The sequence below is a fragment of the Capra hircus genome, chromosome 21 (assembly GCF_001704415.2).
Source record: "Capra hircus breed San Clemente chromosome 21, ASM170441v1, whole genome shotgun sequence".
Taxonomy (NCBI): domain Eukaryota; kingdom Metazoa; phylum Chordata; class Mammalia; order Artiodactyla; family Bovidae; genus Capra; species Capra hircus.
In genome coordinates, this window is record NC_030828.1 from 57,315,077 (window position 1) to 57,337,511 (window position 22,435).

The 22,435-nt window shown below is 45.6% G+C and overlaps 1 protein-coding gene across 2 annotated transcripts in view; it reads right to left on the minus strand.

Moving 5' to 3' along the window:
* Positions 9,267-22,435, minus strand: part of BTBD7 (BTB domain containing 7) — an 83,823-nt gene continuing 70,654 nt past the window's right edge. For both annotated transcript variants that reach the window (XM_018066325.1, XM_018066326.1), the window contains exons 8-11: positions 20,927-21,116; positions 18,095-18,273; positions 16,016-16,453; positions 9,267-14,575 (exon numbers count right to left, since the gene is read on the minus strand). In XM_018066325.1, coding sequence (XP_017921814.1) covers positions 13,763-14,575; positions 16,016-16,453; positions 18,095-18,273; positions 20,927-21,116 — 1,620 coding nt within the window. In that variant the 3' untranslated portion in view covers positions 9,267-13,762. The remainder of the gene's footprint in view (positions 14,576-16,015; positions 16,454-18,094; positions 18,274-20,926; positions 21,117-22,435) is intronic.

Consider the following 22,435-nt stretch of genomic DNA (forward strand, 5'->3'; position numbering starts at 1 on the left):
CACACGGGTGCACACGCATATGCACACCTGGCTTTACAACACCTCTGAGGAGTGTGCACACACATGCACAGCTTTGCAACACCTCTGAGGAACACACACACACCCCTGACTTTACAAACACACAAACTTGGCTTTACAACACCTCTGAGGAACACACATACACACACCCCACTTTACAACACCTCCGAGGAGAGAGGGTCCATAATTTCCTAGGTGAACAGAGAACAAAGAGATGGGTGAGGGTTGTGGTGAATCGCAATGTGCTCAGGTCTTGCTCTATACAGGGGAGAGAGCCAGGAGCCCACAGGCCGGGGGAGAGGTGCTGTCCACCTCCATGGTAGCCATTACTTCAAAAGTAAATGTGAGGACAAACCGAGAAGCCCGTGAAGAGGCCCGTCTGGCCTTCCCCCAGCTCTCGCTTCCTTGGAAATGATTTACAGTTGCAGTCATCACCTGTGATAAGCGCAGGTGAATAAAGTGCTCTCCATAGCCTTGGAAATGCTCTCATTGGTGAACACTCAGGGTTATAGAACCATTCATGCCAGGAAAACAGCGCATCTCCCAGCTCCCTGAAAGGACCCTAGTGCAGTAGAAGAAAATTGAAAGAGCAACAATCCAAGTGATAACCGGACCTTGGCAGGGAGCTAGTTCAGCTCCCATAGAAGGCGAGTGTGCGCTGCGAACGTGGGAAGCACAGGGAACATGGAAATCAACCCAGCAGAGCCCCCAGGAGCCAGTGAGGCTACCTCCCAGTCCGTCCACCTTGAAGCAGCTACCAGACGCAAGCCTTGGCCTAAGCGGGCATCCAGGATACAGTCAGACTGGTGCCTCACTTGTGTCTTGGACCACTGGGCACTAGGCGAGTGCTCCTAGGCGAGTGATCCATACTTAGGGTCACAGGACCCTTCGGATAAAGGGACCCGAGAAGCCACCCAGCCTCACCTCTCGGGACAGGGTCCCGTCTCACAGGTGATCCTCAGAGTCCCGTACTGGTCTCAGCCCCCGGGCCTCCGTGCCTCCAAGCTCTTGGGGCAGCACCAGGTGACATGAGGGCACTCAGCCTTTCTTCTCTCTTGGCTGCCGGCATAAATCCTGTGAGCACTGGGGGCCAGACTCAGGAGGAAGCCAACACCCTGGAAGGCAGAGGAGACAGAATCCAGGCCTTTGGTGTGATTCAGGCACTTCAGCCACTGTCTGAAGCTTGCAGTGTGCAGCTTATGGGCTCCGCTGCAGCAAAGAACACCTCTGCGGTTCTCTAGCATCTTCTCCTGAGCACTGCCCATGACAGAGCGCTCCCTACCACACATGGCACCTGTCCCTTACTCTCCCAGGGCTGGTGCCTTTTCCTGTGGAAAAAGTCTGGACACTTCTGGACTTTTCCATCAGCCTCCCATCCAACGTTTTGTTCTGGTCTTCTCCCAGGGATTCCTAGGTTGTTCCTGGTGGTCTCCAGCCCCTGCTCAGCTTTGTCTCAACTCCCCCCACCTGGAGACTCCCACCTGGGTTTCTCTTCAGCCATCCTTCCTCCTGTGTGGGGCTGATGCCTCATGCTACTTGCTTTTTCTCACTCACATCCCCACCTTCTGGCTTCCCTCTCTTGCCTCTCTGCCTCAGGCTTCTGGATGTGGCTGAGCTGTAACGAGCCAAAGTGAAACGTTCTACAACTGTATTGTTTCCCCTGGTGGTTCAGCTGCTAAAGAATCCACCTGCAATGCGAGAGACCTGGGTTCAATCCCTGGGTTGGGAAGTTCCCCTGGAGAGGGGAATGGCAGCCCATTCCTGTGTTCTGGCCTGGAGAATTCCGTGGACAGAGGAGCCTGGTGGGCTACAGTCCATGTGGCGTCAGAGAGACAGGACTGAGTGCCTAACACACACCCCAACACAACTGAATTAGGTTTTCCAGAGAAACAGAACCAACAGGAGATATTCACACCTACCTCTGTCTACCTAGGTCTATAAAAGAAGGAATTGACTCATGTGATTGTGATCTGCAAGCTGCATCTGTAAGCTGGAGACCCAGGAAAAGCCAGTGGGGGTGGTTCCAGTCCAAGCCTGAAGGTCTGAGAACCTGGGGAGCTGATGATGTAAGTGTCCCAGTCCTGGAGGAGGCCAGTGTCTGAGTCCAAACAGGCAGAGAGTAAATCTCTCCACATTTTTGTTCTATTCAGGCCTTCAACGGATTGAATGATGCCACCACTCTGGGAGGGGCATCCACATCAAGGGCATCAGTCTACAGGTACAGATGCTAAATGCTCCCCTGGATGCACCAGAATAATGTTTAGCCAGACATCTGGGCACCCCACAGCCCAGTCAAGCTGACACAGAAAATCAGCAGTCACAACAACTGACCCGCCTCTTTGTCTCCTTCCACCCCGAGCAGCGCTTGTGGAGTAAGGAAGGTGGCTGGGGTCTGGAGGAATGAGCCTGTGTGCTGGCTGTCCTTACATCCTCGGGGCTGCAGGTGCCACTCAGGCTGTTCCAGGGGCAAGAGGCCTGCGGAGGAACACACAGCCGGGGGTGACCACGTTGGGATCTCAGCACCCCACTCGCAGGGGAATGGGGCTCTCCACCCCATCAGGAAAGCCCACCCCAGCTGGCAGGCCTGGAGCTGTGGATAAAACGGGGTGGCAGCTGAGGCAGAGACCCTGATGAGAATGACAGACACACCTTCCCCACCAGTTTCTTCGCAAAGCTGCAGAGTCAGCCACGGATTTCATCCCCTGGGTTCTGTTCTTGGTACATCAGCAGGTCACCTAGCTGCCATGACGGAGGCCCCGGGCTCTCTCTTTCCTGCCCGGCCTTCCCTCCCTTCCGTGACCTCTTTATTATAAATGGAGAGACCCCGCAGTGTGGCTAATATTCACATCGTTGTTTAATTTGTAACAGCACGCACCCCAGTCAGTAATGATATATTTGTGGGTTTATTTGCTTGGTATCTGTTCTTCCCACTAAATGGTAAATTTTTCGAGGTGAGGGTCTGTCCTTCCGACTTATGGTTAAAGGGCTGGAACGTGGGGCCGCCTGCTCCGCTGTTGGGGCACAGCCGCCGGCTGCATGTGCTTGTGCACGTGATCTCCTTCTCCTACCCGCAGTGGCCCACAGAGTAGGATTGCCTGTCCCCATATTACAGATGTGGAAACTGAGGCGATGAGAAGATGGCGATCCGCATCTCATCAGTGGTGACTCCCGGCTCATTTCACTCCACAGTCCAGCCTCCTTCACTTGGGGGCACTGGAAACAGTTAAGAATCTCGGGGCAGAAATGGTGGAAGATGCTGACAGCTTTTACCTAAAGCTGTGATTGGCCCTGGGGTAGGAAGGACCCTGACTCTTCTTCTGGGTTTTCTTTTGGTAAATTCACTACACGACAGGACTGGATTGTCCTCCAGTGTCTAAACCACTCCAGAGAGGGGTTCCTACGCCTTCCAAGAAACACAACCCCAGTGCAGCGTGCCCAAGCAAGAGGCTAGGGACGGATGGTGACCCTAGAGGGAGAAAGAGGTGCCTCCGCTCACTGGAAGTGTCACAGAGGAGAGAGAATGAGGGACCTGGGGGCAGCCTATTTTGCCCCTGAGGTTGAGCAGCAAGCCGGAGGGCAGCCCCCGTGAGAGGAGGCAAGGGTGGAAAGTGGCTGGGAGCCTGGGGACAGTGAGGACCGTGGCTGTAAGACTGTCTTCAGCTGTCCCCCAGAGCTGGCTCCAGATCCAGGAGATGGACATGTCTATTTATGGGTTGAATCTGGCCAGAAAATTGGTGGCAAGGTGAGCAGGTCGAGGAGGCCGACGCCTAGGGAGGCTGGGCTGTTCAGGAGAGAGGGGGTAAAGAGCTTAGAGGTCCAGAGAAAGCGGGAGGTGGGGGGGTGGGCATCTGGGACGCAGCGGCCTGAGAGCAGGAAGTGATTTAGGGTTTCGAAGGTGGAGCCTTTTTGGGGACAAGGGTGGTGTGGTGGAGCAGGTGGCTGGGGGTAGTCCCGGCTGCTCCCCAGGCTGATGGCCAGGCCTGCGTGGAGAGGCCAACAGTGAGGCTGAGCTGAGGCCCCACGGTGTGACAGGAGGGGCGGGGTGACAGTCACAAGGCTGATGGTGGGACAGGCAGACGGGCGACCTGCAGGGAAGCCAGGGTGCCCTACAGGAGGGCAGCCACACACCGCTCACCCTGACCCTTAGGTGTGGGAAGTGTTTCCAGGAGAGGCCTGCAGGGCTGGTGGGAGGAGGGCTGGGCCTCAGCTGAGGAAAAGGCAGGTGAGGAGGAGATGGCAGGAGTGAGGAGGCCGTTGCAGAGGAAGGGCAGGGGACGAGGTTAGGGGATGGCCGTGGGAATCCCGGGGTGGATCATGGGAGGAGTCCAGGGGTCTGGGCAAGTGACTCGGAAGAGGGGAAACAGCAGGTCCAGGGGGACAGCTGACCCCAGCGCTACAAAGAGCACAGTACTGGCAAACCCCTGGGCAGTGGGGGGGTCAGGGCACTTGGGCCTCTCGGGGTGCCCCACACCTGGACTGACCAGAAGGTGGGTGGATCTGTCCAGATGTGGAGAAATAAGAACAAATGGTTGCAGTTCAGTCACAGAGGGTGGCGAGGTATTTGGTTCATCTGATGGAAGGTTCCAGAAATGGAGGATGTTTAAGGTGAGGGATATCAGCAGGAGAGAGCAAAAGGCAAGAGCTGCCCACAGACCCTCAGAGCAGGCCTGCCAGGGGTATTGAGGAGCTTCTTCACCCCAGAACAGGAATACAATGCAGCGTGACTCAAGGATTAAGAGGCAAAATGTGAGAAGCCCACACAGAGCTCAGACAGTGAACTACTGTCGCCCCATTTAAGGATGAGGACACAGGCTTGCAGGGCGGTGGTGGATGGGGTTCAAGCCCTGGTCAGGGAACTAATCCCACAGGGATTAGTAGCAAAAAAACCCAAACAAACAAACAAAAAAAAACCTCACAGGCTGAGGTGGATGAGGTGGCACCCTGGTGATGGTCCCCACCAGACAACCCCCCTCTAGAACATGAGCCCTTCCTCCCTCGGGATTTCTGGCCTTGGCTTCCTCACTCTCCCACCAGCCAGCAGTGGTCACAAGCATGCTTGGATTAGCGCACTTTGTGGCTGCAGATGTCCACCCAAGGTTACAGACAAGTGATGCCCCCAAATCCGAGGCTCTGCAAGACGTGAGGCTCACCCCGGGGCAGACCTCAGAGGAGGATGTCTTCACCCTGCTGCTGACACAAAGCCTCAGGGCCGCCTCTGGGCTGTTCAGCATGGTGAGCTCCGGGGGTTTTAGAGGCCAAATAAAAAGGGGCCAGAGTTGTGCAGATGAGGAACACATCAATGAGTCATCGAGGCGAAGACTGAGGTGAGGCCCATGATGCCAGTGTTGTTCTCCCTGTCAAGTGTAAGCTGCATTTGGAGCTGGGACATTTCATGCAGGTTTAGTGGGGGATGGAGAGCAGACCCACAAAGTCACTGCCATCCTTCCTTTGCAGGGAGCATCCCATAAACCCGGACAGGTGAGCAAACGTGGAGACAAGGGTCTGGGAGGGTCTAGGGAGCAGGACGGTGCCTTCTGGGGAATTCTCATGTTCCTGGTATTAGGAAAGATGACCAATACTTGTTGTTCAGTCGTTAAGTCGTGTCTGACACTTTGCAACCCCATTGACTACAGCACGCTAGGCCTCCCTGTCCCTCACTATCTCCGGGAGTTTGCCCAAGTTCATGTCCAGTGAGTTGGTGAAGCTATCCAACCATCTCATCCTCTGCCGCCCTCTTCTCTTGACCTCAATCTTTCCCAGCATTAGGGTCTTTTCCAATGAGCTGGCTGTTTGAATCAGGTAGCCAAAGTATTGGAGCTTAAGCTTCAGCATCAGTACTAGACCAGTACTAGAAATGACCAAAGGTCTCAATTCATCTGCTTTGGTCCTGTTACGTGGGGGATGGCAGGTTCTGGTAACTAAGGACAGGGACTTTCACAGGGTTCTCTAGGGGATTTGAAAATGAACTTTTGCTACTTCTGAATGATTGCTGATACTTGGAGAAGGCAGCTGTGATTAGAAACGAAGAGTTTTTTTTTTTTTTTTCGGCTACGCAGCTTGTGGGATTAGTTCCCTGACCAGGGCTTGAACCCCAGCCTTTGGCAGTGAGACTGCAGAATCCTAACCACTGGACCACCAGGAGAGTCCCAAAACTAAGAGTCTTTTAAGAACACACACGATGCTGAGCTGGCCTCCTCCTCTTCCATGAGGGATAGACCCTCATTGGGCTGCATCTGAGTGTGACTGCCTCTCATGACCGACACGTGTGGGTTGACTGTGGCCCCTGACACCTCACCACTGCCACAGCCTCTGTCCTCTCTGCACCCATCTCTGCCCCAGCTCCTCCCCAAGGCCATCTCCATGTATCCCACGTGGACTCCCACACACCCCACCTGGCTTCTCTAACCTGCCACCAAACTGTTCTTGCCAAGCTCACTCACCTTCTCCATGGTGCTGACCCCAATCACCTTTTGAGCCTGATTTTCCAAAAATCTCTGAGCAGCAGCCACCACTGAGTTAACTCTGGGAGAGGGGTGGAATTGATCCTTCATCTCTTAACTTTTAACTTGAAAAAACACAGGCAGGCAATTTAAAAATTCAACCAGTACAGAAAGTATACAATTAAGTTCCCCCCACTTATTACAGTGCATCTCTCCAGAGGCTAGCTCTTGCAAATGTTCTCATAGGTTTTTGCAGACGTTTCTATGAATATAAAATTTATCATGTAGCTCCGTTTTCTAATCTTCTCCACAACTGGGGGTGTCCATATGCCCTGTTTTGTATTTGGCTTTTCACTTCATTCATTCTGAAGATCATATTTCACCCGTTGTGAACAGTCCCTCATGCCCTTCTGAGAACCACACTTTTTTTCTCTACCTGGTAGGCGGCCCTTGGTCAGCAACTCCCTCAAGCTGACCTGTAAAGGTGGGAGTTCTTCAAAGTTCATTCTTGGTCTTCTTCTCATTTAAGCCATCTCCCTACATCACCCCATCTACTCCCGAGGCTTTCACTGCCACCCAATATGTGACTACGGTCTATAGGGTCACAGGGACTGAAGCGACTTGGCACACGTACATGCGTGCATGTATGTGGACAACTCCCACTGGCACCTCCAGCTTGGCCCTTGCTTCTGAGTTCCCGGCTCACATGGAATCACCAAGTGAACACGATCAACATTAAACTCATGGTTTTCCCCCTCGACCTGACTCCTCCCACTCTCTCCCCATGCCTAAGCAACTCCCAAGTCCTGGAGATACCACTCCCTAACCAAACTCCTCTCTGCTCTGTTGGCTATCCAAGCTCTCCCCTGGAGGCTGCGGCAGCCTCCTGCCTCGTTTCCTGATCCACACCTGCTCCTCAGTCCTGTGATGTGCTGTGTAAATCCGCTTATATTTATGTCCCTGTTGAAAACTCTGCAGCACTTCCTGTTGCTTTGAGGATCAATTTCAAAATCCTCAGCCTGTCCTGGAAAGGCTGGCAAGATGGGCCAACCCATCTCTCTGCCAACCCTAGCTTCCCCAGTGCTCAGCCCTGGAAACTGCTGGAAACCGGCTCCTCCTCACCCCAGGACTCTTCCTTCACCTGCACTTTGATTCCACCTGGAAGGCTTCCCAGTCCTGGCACCAGTCAGAACTCCAGCCTTACCTCTGTAATCCTGCGTCTTTTTTCCCCTTGAGACCCTAGCATTCTCATGGCTGGGACTGGGACTGTCCTCAGGGCCTAGCAGAGCCTGGCAGGTAGAAGATGCTCACTGGGTGAATGTTTGAAGACACAAATGCCACACACTGCCTATCTCCACCCACTGCACACTGTGGCCCTTTTACCTGGGCACCATGCTTTCTGGTGTGCAGTACACTGCCGTGGTTGAGAACTTGGGCTCTGGAGCCAGAATGCCTGGGGTTTGAACTCAGGCTCTGTCAACTAACTAGCTGTGTGACCTTGGATAAACCATTCAGTATCTCTGTGCTTTGGTTTTCTCATTTGTGTTGTTCAGTCGCCAAGTCGTGTCCGCCTCTCTGTGACCCCATGGACTGCAGCACACCAGGCTTCCCTGTCCTTCACTATCTCCTAGAGTTTGCTCAAATTCATGTCCACTGAGTCGGTGATGCTATTCAACCATCTCATCTTCTCTTGCCCTCTTCTCCTAGGCACTAACAATAGTATGTGATTCACAGAGGATTAAATAAATCATAATCAATACCTAAATCATTGATTACAGGAAAAAAATTGTCAAGTGCTTTGCACTAAATCCAGTGTTTCTCCTCGCTTTCATTCCTGGCCAGTGGTAAGCCAGCTTTCCCCTCAGTCACTATGTACTGCTCTGGCTGTCTCTCTAGCTACTTGAAGGCTTCTGAGATTAGGTATCCTGTCTGCTGTCCGCTGCTCCACAGTCCCCCGGGAAAAGTGGACTCAACACTTACTGCACTGAACAGAGGTTAAGGCTAAAAGTGGCTAGGGAAGCTGGCCTGGACTTACTTTTCCAGGGGAATCACAAGAACAGAAGTGAAAGCTGACTTATTTGATTTCCTGTTTTAGAATTTGAAGAAGCTCACCTCCAGAAACTTTAGGCTTTATCTTGATACCCCACAGTTAAACCTAAGATGGTAATAAAACATTGTGAGAATTGCCATAGTGAGGAACAAAGGGTGAAATGCTAGGATGGAACTTATTAGTGAGCTGAATAAAAGTTTTAAGTAGTGATTTAACAAAATACAAATTGGAAAGCTATTTTACATGTTTTTTTTTTTTTTCTCCAGAAAACTAGGCTCTAGATCATGACATCATTCCCCTTTCAAACTGAAAAATACTAATTAATGCTCGGAGTTTGAATCTAAGCCAGGTGTCTGACACTTGGAGGCCTGTGAATCTTGGGGTATATCTGTGTCTCTCACCACAGCCTTTCCAGGTGCTGACTCATTCCAGGTGTTGGGTTCATGTGTTTTGAATGCTGAAATTCCTCTGGAGGCCCCTGTGCAAGTTACTTTTGTTCAAAATGTAAAATGAAATCTCTCAGGAATGCTCCCAATGACATCACAGGAAATTTTGAACTTGAATCAAATGAGAAGGTGGTTATTTCCAAGAAATCCATTAATACTTAACAAGTCTCTGAATACCTGAAGGCCAAGAGACAGAGAAGAAGTCCGTCTAGAAAACCTCCCACTTTCTACCCTAGTGGTGGGGACAAAATCACTTCTGTAACCGAGGACTGTGTGCTACCTGCTAAAACAGACTGTATCCAACTCAGCGCGTTCTATCCAAGCCATTTATTTGAAACGCCAACTATATGTAGGATAAAGTCAGTGTTACATGCTTGTCAGTAACAGTAGAAAAATAGAACCAGTGAAAACCTCTGTACAACCGTAACGGTACTCAAAAGGGAAATGGGTCGATCGTTTTACAATGCTTCCCACAGACGAGTTCAAGTTCGGAGGTACCTAAATAAAAATACTATGTATTTCTTTAAAAAACACTATGTACAGTCGAAGCGTAAACAAGTTTTACAAAGTACTGGTTATGCAGGTTGTAGAAAACACTTGCATAGGACATGAAATCAGTTTTAAGAAAAATTTCTGAGCCTTTAGCAAATGAAGGCACTTGACTTTATACCAGTAACAGCACAACCACAAGAAATGCAGTGTTGTAGAAGACACCACCTCTCTCAAGTGCAGACATGGTGCAGAAACAGCAAGTGGAGTTCCGGACTCTCTCTCTCAGCCGCCCCACCCAAGAGCAAGGTTCCGTCCCACCTGCCCGTGGGACCCACCCACACAGTCACGTGCAGGTACACCATGAAGCTTCCAGAGCTCCTCTCAGCTCTTAAGACAGAACCCACGTAAACACGCAAACACAAGAGGTTATTTTCAAGATACACACTTGCGAGTCATCTTTCTACAGAAATGGCCACAGCATTATAATATTCAGAATATGGAAGATTGATTCATGGTCTGAGGGTTTTCTAGAGGAAAAAAAAAAAATCAAAAGACTTGCCAATACAATTACATAATAGCTATTGCAATCAATAGGACAAAGAGACAACTTAACATTTCATAGAACATTGTTTATACAATAGTGTTAATGGAAAAATAGCACGATACCCTTTAGTGTGTGATGGTCACTCTTTTAGTAAGGTTATCTGTAATGAGGTTTGAAAGTAAACTCCTTAGTAGACAAAGTAAACCATTGCAGAACGGGGAGTAGCACCCATCATTGCTGCTTTAATAGTAACTTTCAACAGTAAGTTAAAGGTCAACCAAATAATTAAAAATAAAAAGTCAAACATTTCCCTTTGAGTTCAGTCCTAAGATAAAAACATAAATGCTTTAGAATTGCAAACAAGTATCTTACAAGTGTGTCATGAAACTTATTTTCCCTAAAAGGCAAGATTTAAACATGAAAATACATTATTTTGCCAAGTCGTTACTGAGACTTCTAGAGACCGACACACAGGGAGGGGTCAGCTCTGTGGCCCCTGCGGAGGTTGCATGGGCTGTTTTCCCTCCATCAATGGACAAGCACTGTCCACTGCGACTCAAGTTTGAAGAACAAATCCAAAGAAAACCCAGTGAAGAACAGATTTTTTTTTTTTTTTAAGGAAGCATAAACAAGAATTAGGTTAAGTTTCACAGAGAGTTCAACAATAACAAAAAAAAACTCAAATAAAAAGAAGTCATTTAAAATCCTTAAAATCTACCTGGTTACCGAAATGTCAGGAGAGCTTAGGTCTAGGGATTTGCCTAGAAAAAGCTACAGGGGCACTGAGAAAGGTTATGCATGGTACGTGGACAATTCAAATAATTATTTTTTCAGGAGTAAGTTTTGCCTCTCTTGCTGCTATCTTTTCCCCTTAGGAGTCATACCTATGACTTGGAACTGAAATTATTAATCAAGATAACAGAATTAAAACAAAAATATAAGAACAAGACCAACAGCATCTTGAAGAAACGTGGATCCTCTGCTTCCGCTCCAGGATCTAACCGGCATTCGCCAACCTCAACATGGCGGGCACCAAAAGTGGCGATTGTCTAACGGCCTGATTGTCCACGGCCTCAAGAGGAGATCTGGTGTGTTGAGATTTGGTTCTCAGGAAGTTTTTACACTGAGTAAAACACTAGGTCGTACGGCCTAAGTTTCATATTATACACGTTAATTTCTCAGAGCAATCTTACTCAGACTTCACATTTATCTTAGTACAGCACTGAAAGGTTTTAATGCTTACGAAGCATTAAAAAAGATTGAAGAGATGGGGTCAAAAGCCAGAGGCACATAGCTATTCAACCTACCCTACTGACCACACTTCACGAGACACATTAAAAGTCCATTAACCCTACCCTCACACAAAACCCACGTCTGTTCACCTTCCGCAAGTCACAGCAGTCCACAGTCCCACAGCACGTTTCTCTCTATACACAGTTCAGCCAGGTATGCTGCCAAATTATTAAAGACAAACTTCATAAGTTAAACAAAACTACAGACAGTGGGTCACTTCTTTTATATTTGGGGGACATGAAAGAATACTTAGTAAATTTTCAGAAATATGCCATGTGGGGCATCAATAGCTCTTATGTCTTAAAAAACAAAAAACAACAACAAAAAAAACAGGTCAGAGATCAGAAAGACTTCCCCACCAACTATATCTATTCACTCTTAATTGCAGTACCAGCACAGCACAGTCTGAATTCAAAGAGAAATTTAAAACTGTATCAAAAGAATTCATGTCAACACATGTACATAAATACACCTTAAGGAATGTGATGGAATGAATATTTTTTGTTTCTGAGGAGAGACAGACCGAGATTAGTTTCAAAAGACACTGTCATCTTATTACAAAAGGTGAAACTTCCTAAAAATGAGAACAGAGTCCTTAAGTTTTTCATCTTTAAAAAAAAAAAAAAAAGGAGCCTTAGAGGCGATGATATGCAGCCAACCTCGTAGCAGCCTGGTGCCGACTCTGGGAGACCCAGGGTTGGTGTGCAGCGTGGCTGACATCAACGGATGCATGGGCAGCAGCTAACTAGCCAGGCAGCAGAGCGAGCGGCAGCGGTTTGCCGGTGTAGACAGATCAACTGACATGTTCCCATCTTTGAGACTATCTGCTGTTAGGATTTTTTAAAATGTCAGATTATTCCTGAGTGTATATCCACAGGGTAAAGTAGGAAGAGACTGTAAGAGAAACTACAGTTTTGGGAAAAATCAGAGCTGTTGACATCCAATAGAAACCTATTTACTTAAAAGTGCATGTAATTCATTTATATGGTAGCTTGTAAAGGCTCCCTAGCCCTGCATAGTTTTAGAGTGAGTGTGAGTGATTCAGAGTTGTATATATGTATATATACATACACAGAGAGGAGGCTCCCGAACATCCTTCAAGTGAGGGAGTGCTCAGAAAGTCTCTTGTAATATAAGTGCTACGGCTGTGTGTATGTTATGTGTAAAAATACAAAGTGAATGCTCAAATAATGTTGAAGTGATTTAAAATGCTAATATATTTACATTGGAGAGTAAGAAAAAAAAACAGTCCTTAGCTCACACATTGCCCTTCTAAGGGAAAGGATCTTAAAAGATCCCATGTGCTCAGTGGTTCAGTAAAATCCCAAACCAGCGTCCCCAGTGGAGTTCAAGTAGGACATGTAGTGTTTCACTGGAAAAAAAAAAAAGGTTTTTCTTTTTTGGTGACAAAGCATTATGCATTATACAATAACTTTTTAAAGGACACCAAAATTCTGACACACTTTGAAAAACACTTAAAACAACTACTTACAAACACCAAATGACATCTGTAAGACTGAAGCCCTTTTGTTTTTTTTTCCCCCACAAGAGAGCAGGACAACTGAAGGCAGCAAGCAGTCACTCTCCCCCCTCAGCTGCTAAGTCGATGCTCAGAAGCAGCGATCCCGTAGTGCAAGCTGAAGTTCCTAATTCCACTGCTTTAGGATTCCAAGAAAGCTGATCTGTTTCAAACCTCATCTAGCGAAACTCTAATCCACATGACCAGAACCTGCAGTGATTCTAACAGAGTCTGTCCTGTGGATAAAACAACAAGCTTTTGCCTGGATGCAGAAGGCTTTTCTCCTTCTTGTTCTTTCCTGAACCAGGAAAACTTCAGGATTCCTGACTGGACTCCTGCTGGAGGAATGAAGACCAGCTCCCAGGACTTATTTAAACAGGATGACGTAAGATTTATGAAGACTGAGCAGGAAGGTTTCTGAACTGAAACAACTACGGAAAAGAGAGGAGCATTTTGATGTGCTGTTCTTTGGAATTTCTATAATTAAAAAATAAACACAGAACTATTTCATAAGAAAATACATCTTAGTGTGCAATCCAATGCACGTGGAAATAGGTAGATGAAAGGTAAAATGCAAAAAAGTATGAAAATACAGTCCTTTAAATGTGGCAATAAAGTTTAACATACTGATATAAAACCAATACAGATAAAACAAAGGTACAAGTGCAAAAAAAATTCCATTGTTTGTAAAGAGAGGGGGAAAAAAAAAGTGCCAGCTTGTTTGTTCTTAAAAATGCTTCCCCACACAACTGTTTAAACACAAAACAGACAGCAGATGCAGCATTCAAAATAACCCTCTTAGCATGCCATGTCTAATAAACGTGTATATACAAAAACTAGAATAAAATAACGTGAAACTGAGTTATCAGCTGGCATCAATAAACTGGTCTCTAAGTTGTTGGGTTACATCATAAAATGGGATGTTTCACATCTCAGGCACGGACGACTTGGAGGTTACTCTCAAAGGGCAGACTTTTTGTAGAGGAAGTCTGGCTTGCTCGGGGACCTCCTTCCTCTGCTGACTGAATCTTCCCTTTCCAAATCTGTATTTCGCTGAGCTCCATGGCCCAGGGACTCATCTGCCAGTCTTCTGCCGGATCTCTCTTCTGGAGCTTCAGAGCTACATGCAGAATGTGAAGGTCTGTTAGGAGTCAGCCCAAAAGTCAAGTCAGTTTCCCCTGCTGCTCGCCCCCTGACATGGGCTGAACCACTACCGGCATTTTCTGGGGCTGCCAAGGGAAAATCTGGCCGCTGGGGGGGCTGCTCAACAACGTCGAGGTGTATCGGCTCACTCTTCTGTCTGTGCGGATGCCCATCGGGGGGAAGTGGATACTCTTTCCTGGTTTCTTCCTGCTTTTTAGGCGAGGTCTGGCCTGGTAGGTAGGCTGACTTTAAGCCACTTGGTGATGCCTTATTGTGGCTATACAAATCGGGACCAAAATATCCACCTTGTGAAGGGGAGGGGGTACGTCTGCCCGGGGCAGGAGTGGATGGTCTGCAAGCAGCATTTGAGAAGTCATAGAAATCCGGATATTCCTGCTGATTTTCTCGAGCATCTGTTTTTTGCTCTAGTGTGTGTTTCTTTCGAGATGTATGTGTATGCCTCTGTGGAATACACGATAGATGTTGGGGAGGCCCTGGTCCTACTTCAGAAACTGCCTGGCTTAATTCTGTGTCCACAGCAAGTTCTGGAAGCCTCCTGTCCTTGAGTGACAGCGTGGATACACCCATGGCAATATCTGGCATTAGATCGTTTAGCACAGGTTGTGTGCACTGCAAACAGAAATGAAACACAGGGAAGGTTAAAAAGAAAAAGGCCTGTGACTCCCTCTTTTTCAAATGATGTTCACTGATTTTGTTTCCGCATTATAAAAATATATGCTTAATTTTAAGAATAATAAAAATATAGAAAACAATAAGGCAAAAACCCCCCACAAAACCCCAAACCTTCCCTACTGAGATAACCACTGTTATTAACATTTTGAAGCAGTTCTCTCACCTTTTTTATTTTGCACAAATATTAATTTTCATAAAATTTAGTGCATATATAATACTGTCACTAAATTTTGAGATTTCTATTTAAATTACTGGATACTATTCCACTGTATTGATGGGGCATGACTGCTTAGCTATTCTTCCACTGTGAGACCTTAAGGCAGTTTCCAATTTTTTATTATTATAATCAGGACTGCAAGGAACATACAGATAAATTACCTTCAAAGGGAGTTTTATTTAATTATAAAGTAGAACTTTCGTAACTGTGGCACTGAGGGCCAGGCCGATAAGATGGAAATTGGGTTTATCCCACACTATTAACCTTTGTTATTTCTTGTTTTTTGAGGGGTTGGAGTGGATAGCAGGGAGAACAGGCAGAAGGGTAAAAGGTGAGGAAGGACCATAACTTGACTCAAGCTGTACATTAGTCCAGTCATCTTTCAATGAAGACTCCCTGAACTAATACATGTATCTTTTGTTTATCTCTTATGTTGAATGCTACTGACAATGTGTGACTAAGCAGGAAGACTTAAAAATCAATACGGTTTTTCAAATGTATTATATACAACAGAAATTCAACCTTCAATGCAATGCAAGATCAAGCAAGGAAGTCTTGCTTAATCTTCTAGTGACTAGCGCTGGCAACTGTGACTTCCAATTAAATGAGTGCTCTGATCAAACAGCTTGCTAGAGGCAGACACACTCATGAGGGTTAATTTTCTGCCCATTTTATGAATGGGGAGTCTCCTGCCACACTGTCCCTGATGGCATGCTCGGCTACAAGCAGCTTCCCCTTCCGGCCCCACCCAAGCCTTTGGGAGAACAGCAGACTCTACAGAATAGAGGCCAAGAACAGACTCTAGACATGTGCTTGAAGAGTGCTCTATGAAACCAGTAACATCACCACTATGAAACCAGGAACAACATTACCTGTGTTGCCCAGTAACTCCACCCCGTCCAGACACCTGCACATGAACATAAGGGAAGGCTCTCGTTTCTTCCCACCATACACATCTTGTCTCTTTTCTCTGGACTTTCTCATCCACCTACACTCTCTTTTTCTCTCCAGTTTCCACACTCCTTAAGTCTATGCTTCCAGCTTGTCACTTACACTCTGTGCACTGCTGAGTCCCAGGTAGGGCTCCCGGGGCCTGGGAAATTGCTTTTAACATTTCAGAAACTTTGAACTTTAGCTAAGTCACTGAAGTGCGAACTTACCACTTGTTTCTCAGATGCTGTTGTTGCTGAGGCGGCGGCGGCAGCCACCGTCTGTCTCCCCAGCCCTGCGGTGTTGGTACAATCAGGGGCCGCTGCTTTCACACCTGGCAAGTAGACTGGAGGGGGGCCAGCTTTAGGGGCTGTTCTGGAGTGAAACAGTGAGTGATTACAGGGATAAGAAAACGAACGTGAAGGATGCTGATTGGGAGGTCTTTGCTTCCAGCCTGCTTTGAGCTGGTTGTGGATTGGGGTCGCTGGCGGGTGGTAGGGAGGCGGTGGAGGGGGTAAGGGTGGATGGAAGGCCACGAAAGATTCCAGATCTGTAAACATGGTTTCTGCAGTGGGGGTGCTGTTAACTCGACATCTCCCAGACTGTCTCATTGTCAAGAGTGGACTTTCATCTCCAAAACGTTCATCAGGAAAGAATTTGTGAGGATTCTAAGAAAGAATGGAGGGGGAAAAAGTTAAGATATTTGTTAGCAGATTTCCTGGACAGAAATTTACAGGCTGAGAGAGTTAAGTGAGTATCTAAGAAAACCACATTCAGTAAAAGGCACAACGTATTTTTCTAGGCTTGAAGCTCAAGGAAAAATTACCTTAAAAACAGTGTAAAACAGTAGAGTGCAGCCTCCATAGCTTAAAGTACAGCTATCAAGGAGAGCTGCTTAACTGAATGCCCCAGAAAGCAGGTCAGTAATCTCTTGCAAGATTATGTGATGATAAAAAACAGGAAATAAAACCTAATTCAAATAGGTCTTTCCTATGAAAATAAGATTACCATTAAAAACCAAAGGAAGAAAAGGCATACAAGTGAAGATACTCCTAGAACTTTCTGATAAAACATCTGTACACATTCAGTCTGAAATAAAAACTACAAAATACTATTATATAAGAATAAGTTTGATTAATATTTTGATAAACATATGGGGATACTTAAATTATACAACTTACACATTTAAGAGGCCAAATTAAGATACAATTTAGAATGGCACAGAGAACAGAAATGAACAGAAAACAAGACTATTTTAGGGATGGAAACTACAATAAAAATTGAAAATCAAGAACCTATAAATGGTCTGCTCCTTGCCTAGGGCTACCATACCATGTTCCCCTTTGAAAACTCAGGCTAAAATGGTTTGCAGTCAGTGGCATGAAAACAATGCAATCACTTGACCAGATGAAATTAAATTTTATTTTAGTCTCTGCTTTAGTTGCTGTGAAGGTTACACATTTTATACAAAAATACTACTGTTTTTTTGTACTAAATAATTACTAGAAATGGGTTTCTTCCTGCTAGTAAAAAAAAAAAAAAAAAAGGCACTCTACTCATTCCTTGATTCTCATGCTTATATGGTTTGAACTATTGTGCAAAATTGTAAAAGGGAGGAGAGAGGAGGAAAGGAGGGCATCTGGAAGGTCTGTTAAGGATGTAGTAGGTCACAGCCTGAAATCTAGTGACCAAACCAGGGAGAGAAAAGCAGCAGAGGGTCAGAATATTCTGCTTTCTCTTCCACCTCTGTTGGGTGTACACACCATAAGCTTTTAGGGGTCACCATTTATGTGCTTATTATGTGCAAGAGACACAGCTGCTTTACATACAGCCACTCTTATCTTCACAATTCATTTTACAGGTAAAGAAACTGATGCTCAGAGAGGTTATATAACTTGCTCTAAGTTAACTAACTGGTAAGCAGCACTGCAGGATATAAAACCAGTTCTCACTCCAGAGCCTGTGCCCCATCCACTCTACCACACTGCCTCTCACTGGGGGCTTTTAGGTCATCCAAGACACCAGGGACAGTTGAAAAAGCACGTACAAAAGAAAAGGACATGCTATGAGGGCTTCTTGGGATGCCTGAGAATACTGTCTGAGTTACAGTCAAGGCTTCTTATATATATATTTTTTTTCCGGTACAAAGCTGCTATCTAGACTTAGAAATCACAAATTGCAAATTTCAAAATATGACAACACAAACATCACGAAATCCAGAAGAATACCACAACATTTTCATTATTAATAACAGCCGACACTCTTAACACAAGGTTCCCTGTTCTAAGTAGTGGAGGACTGCTTCCCACCTGCAAGAGTTCTGCTGCAGCATCGGCAAGCCCGAACTCTCTCAACACGCGAATCTGAATTTCATAGCTGACTGTGGCGCCTTCCCCACAGTTGAGTGCATAGGCCCTCTGCACCTGCTCAGTGTGCCGCAGCTCCTGCAGACGTCTGACCATGTCCTTCATAATGAGGAGACAAGGAACTGGAAGAAGAGAAACAGTCTGTAGGCACAATGCCTGAGCTACACAAAAGACCACCTGCTGAGCGCAAGGGAAAAAAAAAAGCATGTGTTTTGCATCAGAATCATCTCAAATTTTTGATAGTATTTTAATTCCCAGGAAAGATAGTAATTTATATGCATCTAATTATTTTTTAGGGTTTTAAAATTTCACAGTGCCCCAAAGGCTGTTAGTCATACCAAAGAGCCCCTGAACTGCATTATGAGTTCACAGCCTAAATAAAATTTTACTTGCATGTATTCTCTGCTGAATCTCAGGATATTTCAAAAGTCTTTTAAATATATTCACTCTTTTATTCACATCATTTTTTGAGTCCTGACTATGCACCAGGGCTTCGACTCAGGTATTAGGGTGCACAGAACAAAAGACGTGATCCCTGTCCTTACCGAGCTCTGGTTTTAATGGAGTAAACAAAGTAAACCAGCACAGCAGAGGGCCGTCACTGATCACAGAGAAAGATGTGCAAAGGACACTGAAGGAATTGGAGGAAGAGGCCCCCAATCCAGACTGGAAGCACACAGCGAAGGCTTCCCGGACAAGGTGAGCTCTGAATGGAGTCTTGAAGAATGAGAGAAAACCAGGCTAGCAAATAAAGTGGCGCCAAGGTTTTCTGGTCCTCTTCTGCAGAAGGACCAGGCATGTGTAAAACCTGCAAGTGAGAGACAGCAAGGTACTTAATTTGTATCTGGGGAACAACAGGCAGTTGCTTGGGTGGGGGAATGAGAGGATCTGAGTTGTGATGTGTAAGTGCATTCTGAGAGAAGTGGAAAGCAGGGGTTGGCAAACTATCGCCTGTAGGCTAAAACCACTCTGCCATCTGTTTTTGTAAATAACGTTTTATTGGCTCACAGCCACACTCATCTGTTTATTGCGTATGGCTGCCTTTGGCCTATGACTGCAGAGCTGAGCATAGTGCAATAGAGACTGCATATCCCACAAAGCCCAAAATATTGACTACCTAGCCCTTCACAGAAGATGTCTGCCATGCTCTGGTATAAAGGCCAGAGTGGGAGTAAGGTTAGAGACAGGTTCACAGGTTAGGAACCTGGACTAAGGATCCAGCAGAGGGCTGGGGAAGAGGGGACCGTCGGTAAGTATCTATGAGACAAACTGACTTGAGTGGTCACTGATTATTAATTCTGGGAAAAGGGAGCCACTGTTTATTGAGTGCTTGCTTTGTGCCATGCAAACTCCATATTACTCACAGAGCTTCCTTAAATCTTCACAAGAACCCTAGAAAGGAGATATCCTCATTTCACAGATGAGGAAATTAATGCTCAGGGAAGTAAATGTCTTGTCCAAAGTCACACAAAGTGGCAGAGCCAGAACATGTGCCCAGGAGTCTTCTCCAAAAGCTAGATACCTTACATTAGCATGGTAAGCGAGGGAGGGAGAATTTTGATGGTACAAGCATAGGGCCATGTCTCATTAAACAACAGAAAGACAAGTCCTATTTTTCTGAGCATACTTAATTGTAGATCTCTTTGGGCTTTTGAGAGTGAGTTCTAAGGTTAAATTATACTGCTACTCAATCGTATTAACTGAAGTTGATAAAGTCCATGATAATTACCAAAAGCTGCACAAACCAGCTACAGAAATACTTCTCTTCATACTGTTTATCCAATGTACACTTTATTAAATAAATACACAGTGGTCAAATCTGATAAGGCAACAACCGATCAGAGATTAGTTCTGGAATAAAACAAATGTTTTCAATTAAAAGTTCCATCGTTATGTCTTTTATTTTTCCTTAATTGAAAAGGAGACGTCTCAGCAAAAAATGCATAGCATCATTTCCAGTAATGCTATAGTTTGCTGACTTTTTGGACTCTTGCAACGGTAACTGGCAAGAGCTATACATTTCTGACCCGCTATCTATTTTCTTGTTTTAGAAACTGACATGACAGCCTTTTGGTTAACGTCAGCACTGACTGATGCTCAGATGTTTTTGGACATGACAATTACACCTCGATCAATAGACAATAAGATGGAAGCCTGAATTACAATGCATATAACATTCACAAAGCAGATCCTGGGAAACTGGATCTCCCAGAAACCAATGGCAATCACATTTTGAGAGGACATATACAGACTCGGAGATCTAAGTTGATAGTACTCTCCCCAAAGAGTCTTATAATGTGAGAAACACCCTATGGAGATGAAAAATCTGAATTCCTCTAAGCCAGTGGTTCTCAACAGGTGGTAATATTGCCCCACAGGCACACGTGGCCATGTGCAGAAACATAAAAATGCTTTCATGAGGCTGTCAGAAGGTGTGTGTGGGTGCACGCACATGTAAACACACGTGCAACTGGCATGCAGTGAGTACAGGCCAGGGGTGCTGCTGAGCACCCTACAATGCAAGGACAGCCTCCACAGCAGACAACTATCCAACCCCGACGGGCAAGAGGGCCAAGGCTGAGAAACCCTGAGCTAAACTGAAAAACTGCATACAATTGTTACTGTAAAATAAAATACAAAACAAAAAACTTAGCTTATAAGAATTTATTCTTTAATGAGAACAATGCATAAAGGGTATTGGAAAGTGGAAAGAATCAGCATGTATAGAGGGGTTACAAAATATGATCAGACTATTCACAAGGTTAGCCGCCTTACCTGGGATTTCGTTTGCTACCACCGAAGGAGGGCTTGACTGGCTGCTGCTGATCTGCTGGTGGCTGATCACGTGGCAGCACTGAGGCACGGCGTTGCTGACCATGTACAGTGTGTCTGGCACGTTGGACATTCTAACCATTCGCAGACGCACAAGGTCTGTTTGTTCCACCATCATCTCATCTAGCACTGACTGAAAACAATTCCATATTAACAGAATTAGTCAACCTTACACCTTTGTTAAACCACATTTAGAGAAAGATTACTGCCATCATCACATAAAAAGGGAATTATTTACTGCTTCCAGTGTATAAAGCCTAAAATTAGTGGTAAAAGGAGACAGTACTCGAACCTCTTCAATTTTTTTCCTACCTCTTCAATGTTTAAAGGAGCTTTTTGGAGCATCTTTGAAAAGAAATAATCATTTTCTGAAAAGTCTGCTTTTAACAGAAGTATTTGAAATTTGAAGAAGGGATATAAACTTAATCAGAAGTAAAATTATACATAAAGTCACTATAAAGAAAACAATGTATGTATGGACTAAATATCCTAGCTAATAAGAAATGCTCAAAATATAAAATATTAAAGGCTGATATTAAATTCAACAGACCTATACATAAAAATTGTTAAATAAGCTTCAGATGAATCCACTTCAGCAAACTGCAGAATGGTCAAAATGGCATAAAGTAAAACCATTCTCCACATTTACTGTGGACATGTATCTGCGTATGCACGGGTACAGGAGGGCTGTCTGATCAGCTTGCGGCCGCTCTACTTTGAGACAGCAGAAAGGAAGGTAGGTCTAGTTTATTATGGACCTTTCAGCACTAGACTCAACCTTCCACAGAGGCCTCAGCTGCTTGAGTGACTTTAGGCACTGGACTTACTTCAGAAAGACCTGACTCAACCATTCTGCCTCCCCTGCCCACCTCACCATTTTACAACTATTTAAAGTGTCAACTGCTTCCCAGGTGGTAAAGAATCTGCCTGCAATGCAGGAGACCCCGGTTGATTCCTGGGTCAGGAAGATCCTCGTCACCCACTCCAGTATTCTTGCCTGGAGAATTTCATGGACAGAGAAGTCAGGCAGGCTACCGTTCATGGGGTCGCAAAGAGTCGGACTTGACCGAACAACTTTCACTTTCAAAGTGTCAATTACTCAATAAGGGGTAGATTATCAACCTCATCAATAAATCTCTCACAAATCCTTTCATATATGTATTTTAAACTAGGGATCCTCCAACAAATAAAAGGAAGAAAAATTTTAAGGTAACTATGTTTCTTTATCGAAACACATTATTTTGCCTGTTAATTCATTTCATTAAGCAAGACTGTCAGTTCCTCAGAAGGTCACCCCGAAGCGCCTCAGCTGAGCATGGCTAATAAAACTGCAGTATTTCAATCTGCAGTATTTATCATATTTCTTGGAGAGTTATGTTATAACATAAATGGCAATACAATATAATGCCAACTTTTTATTTAACAGGCTTGAAATTTTCTTTTAGTTTGTAC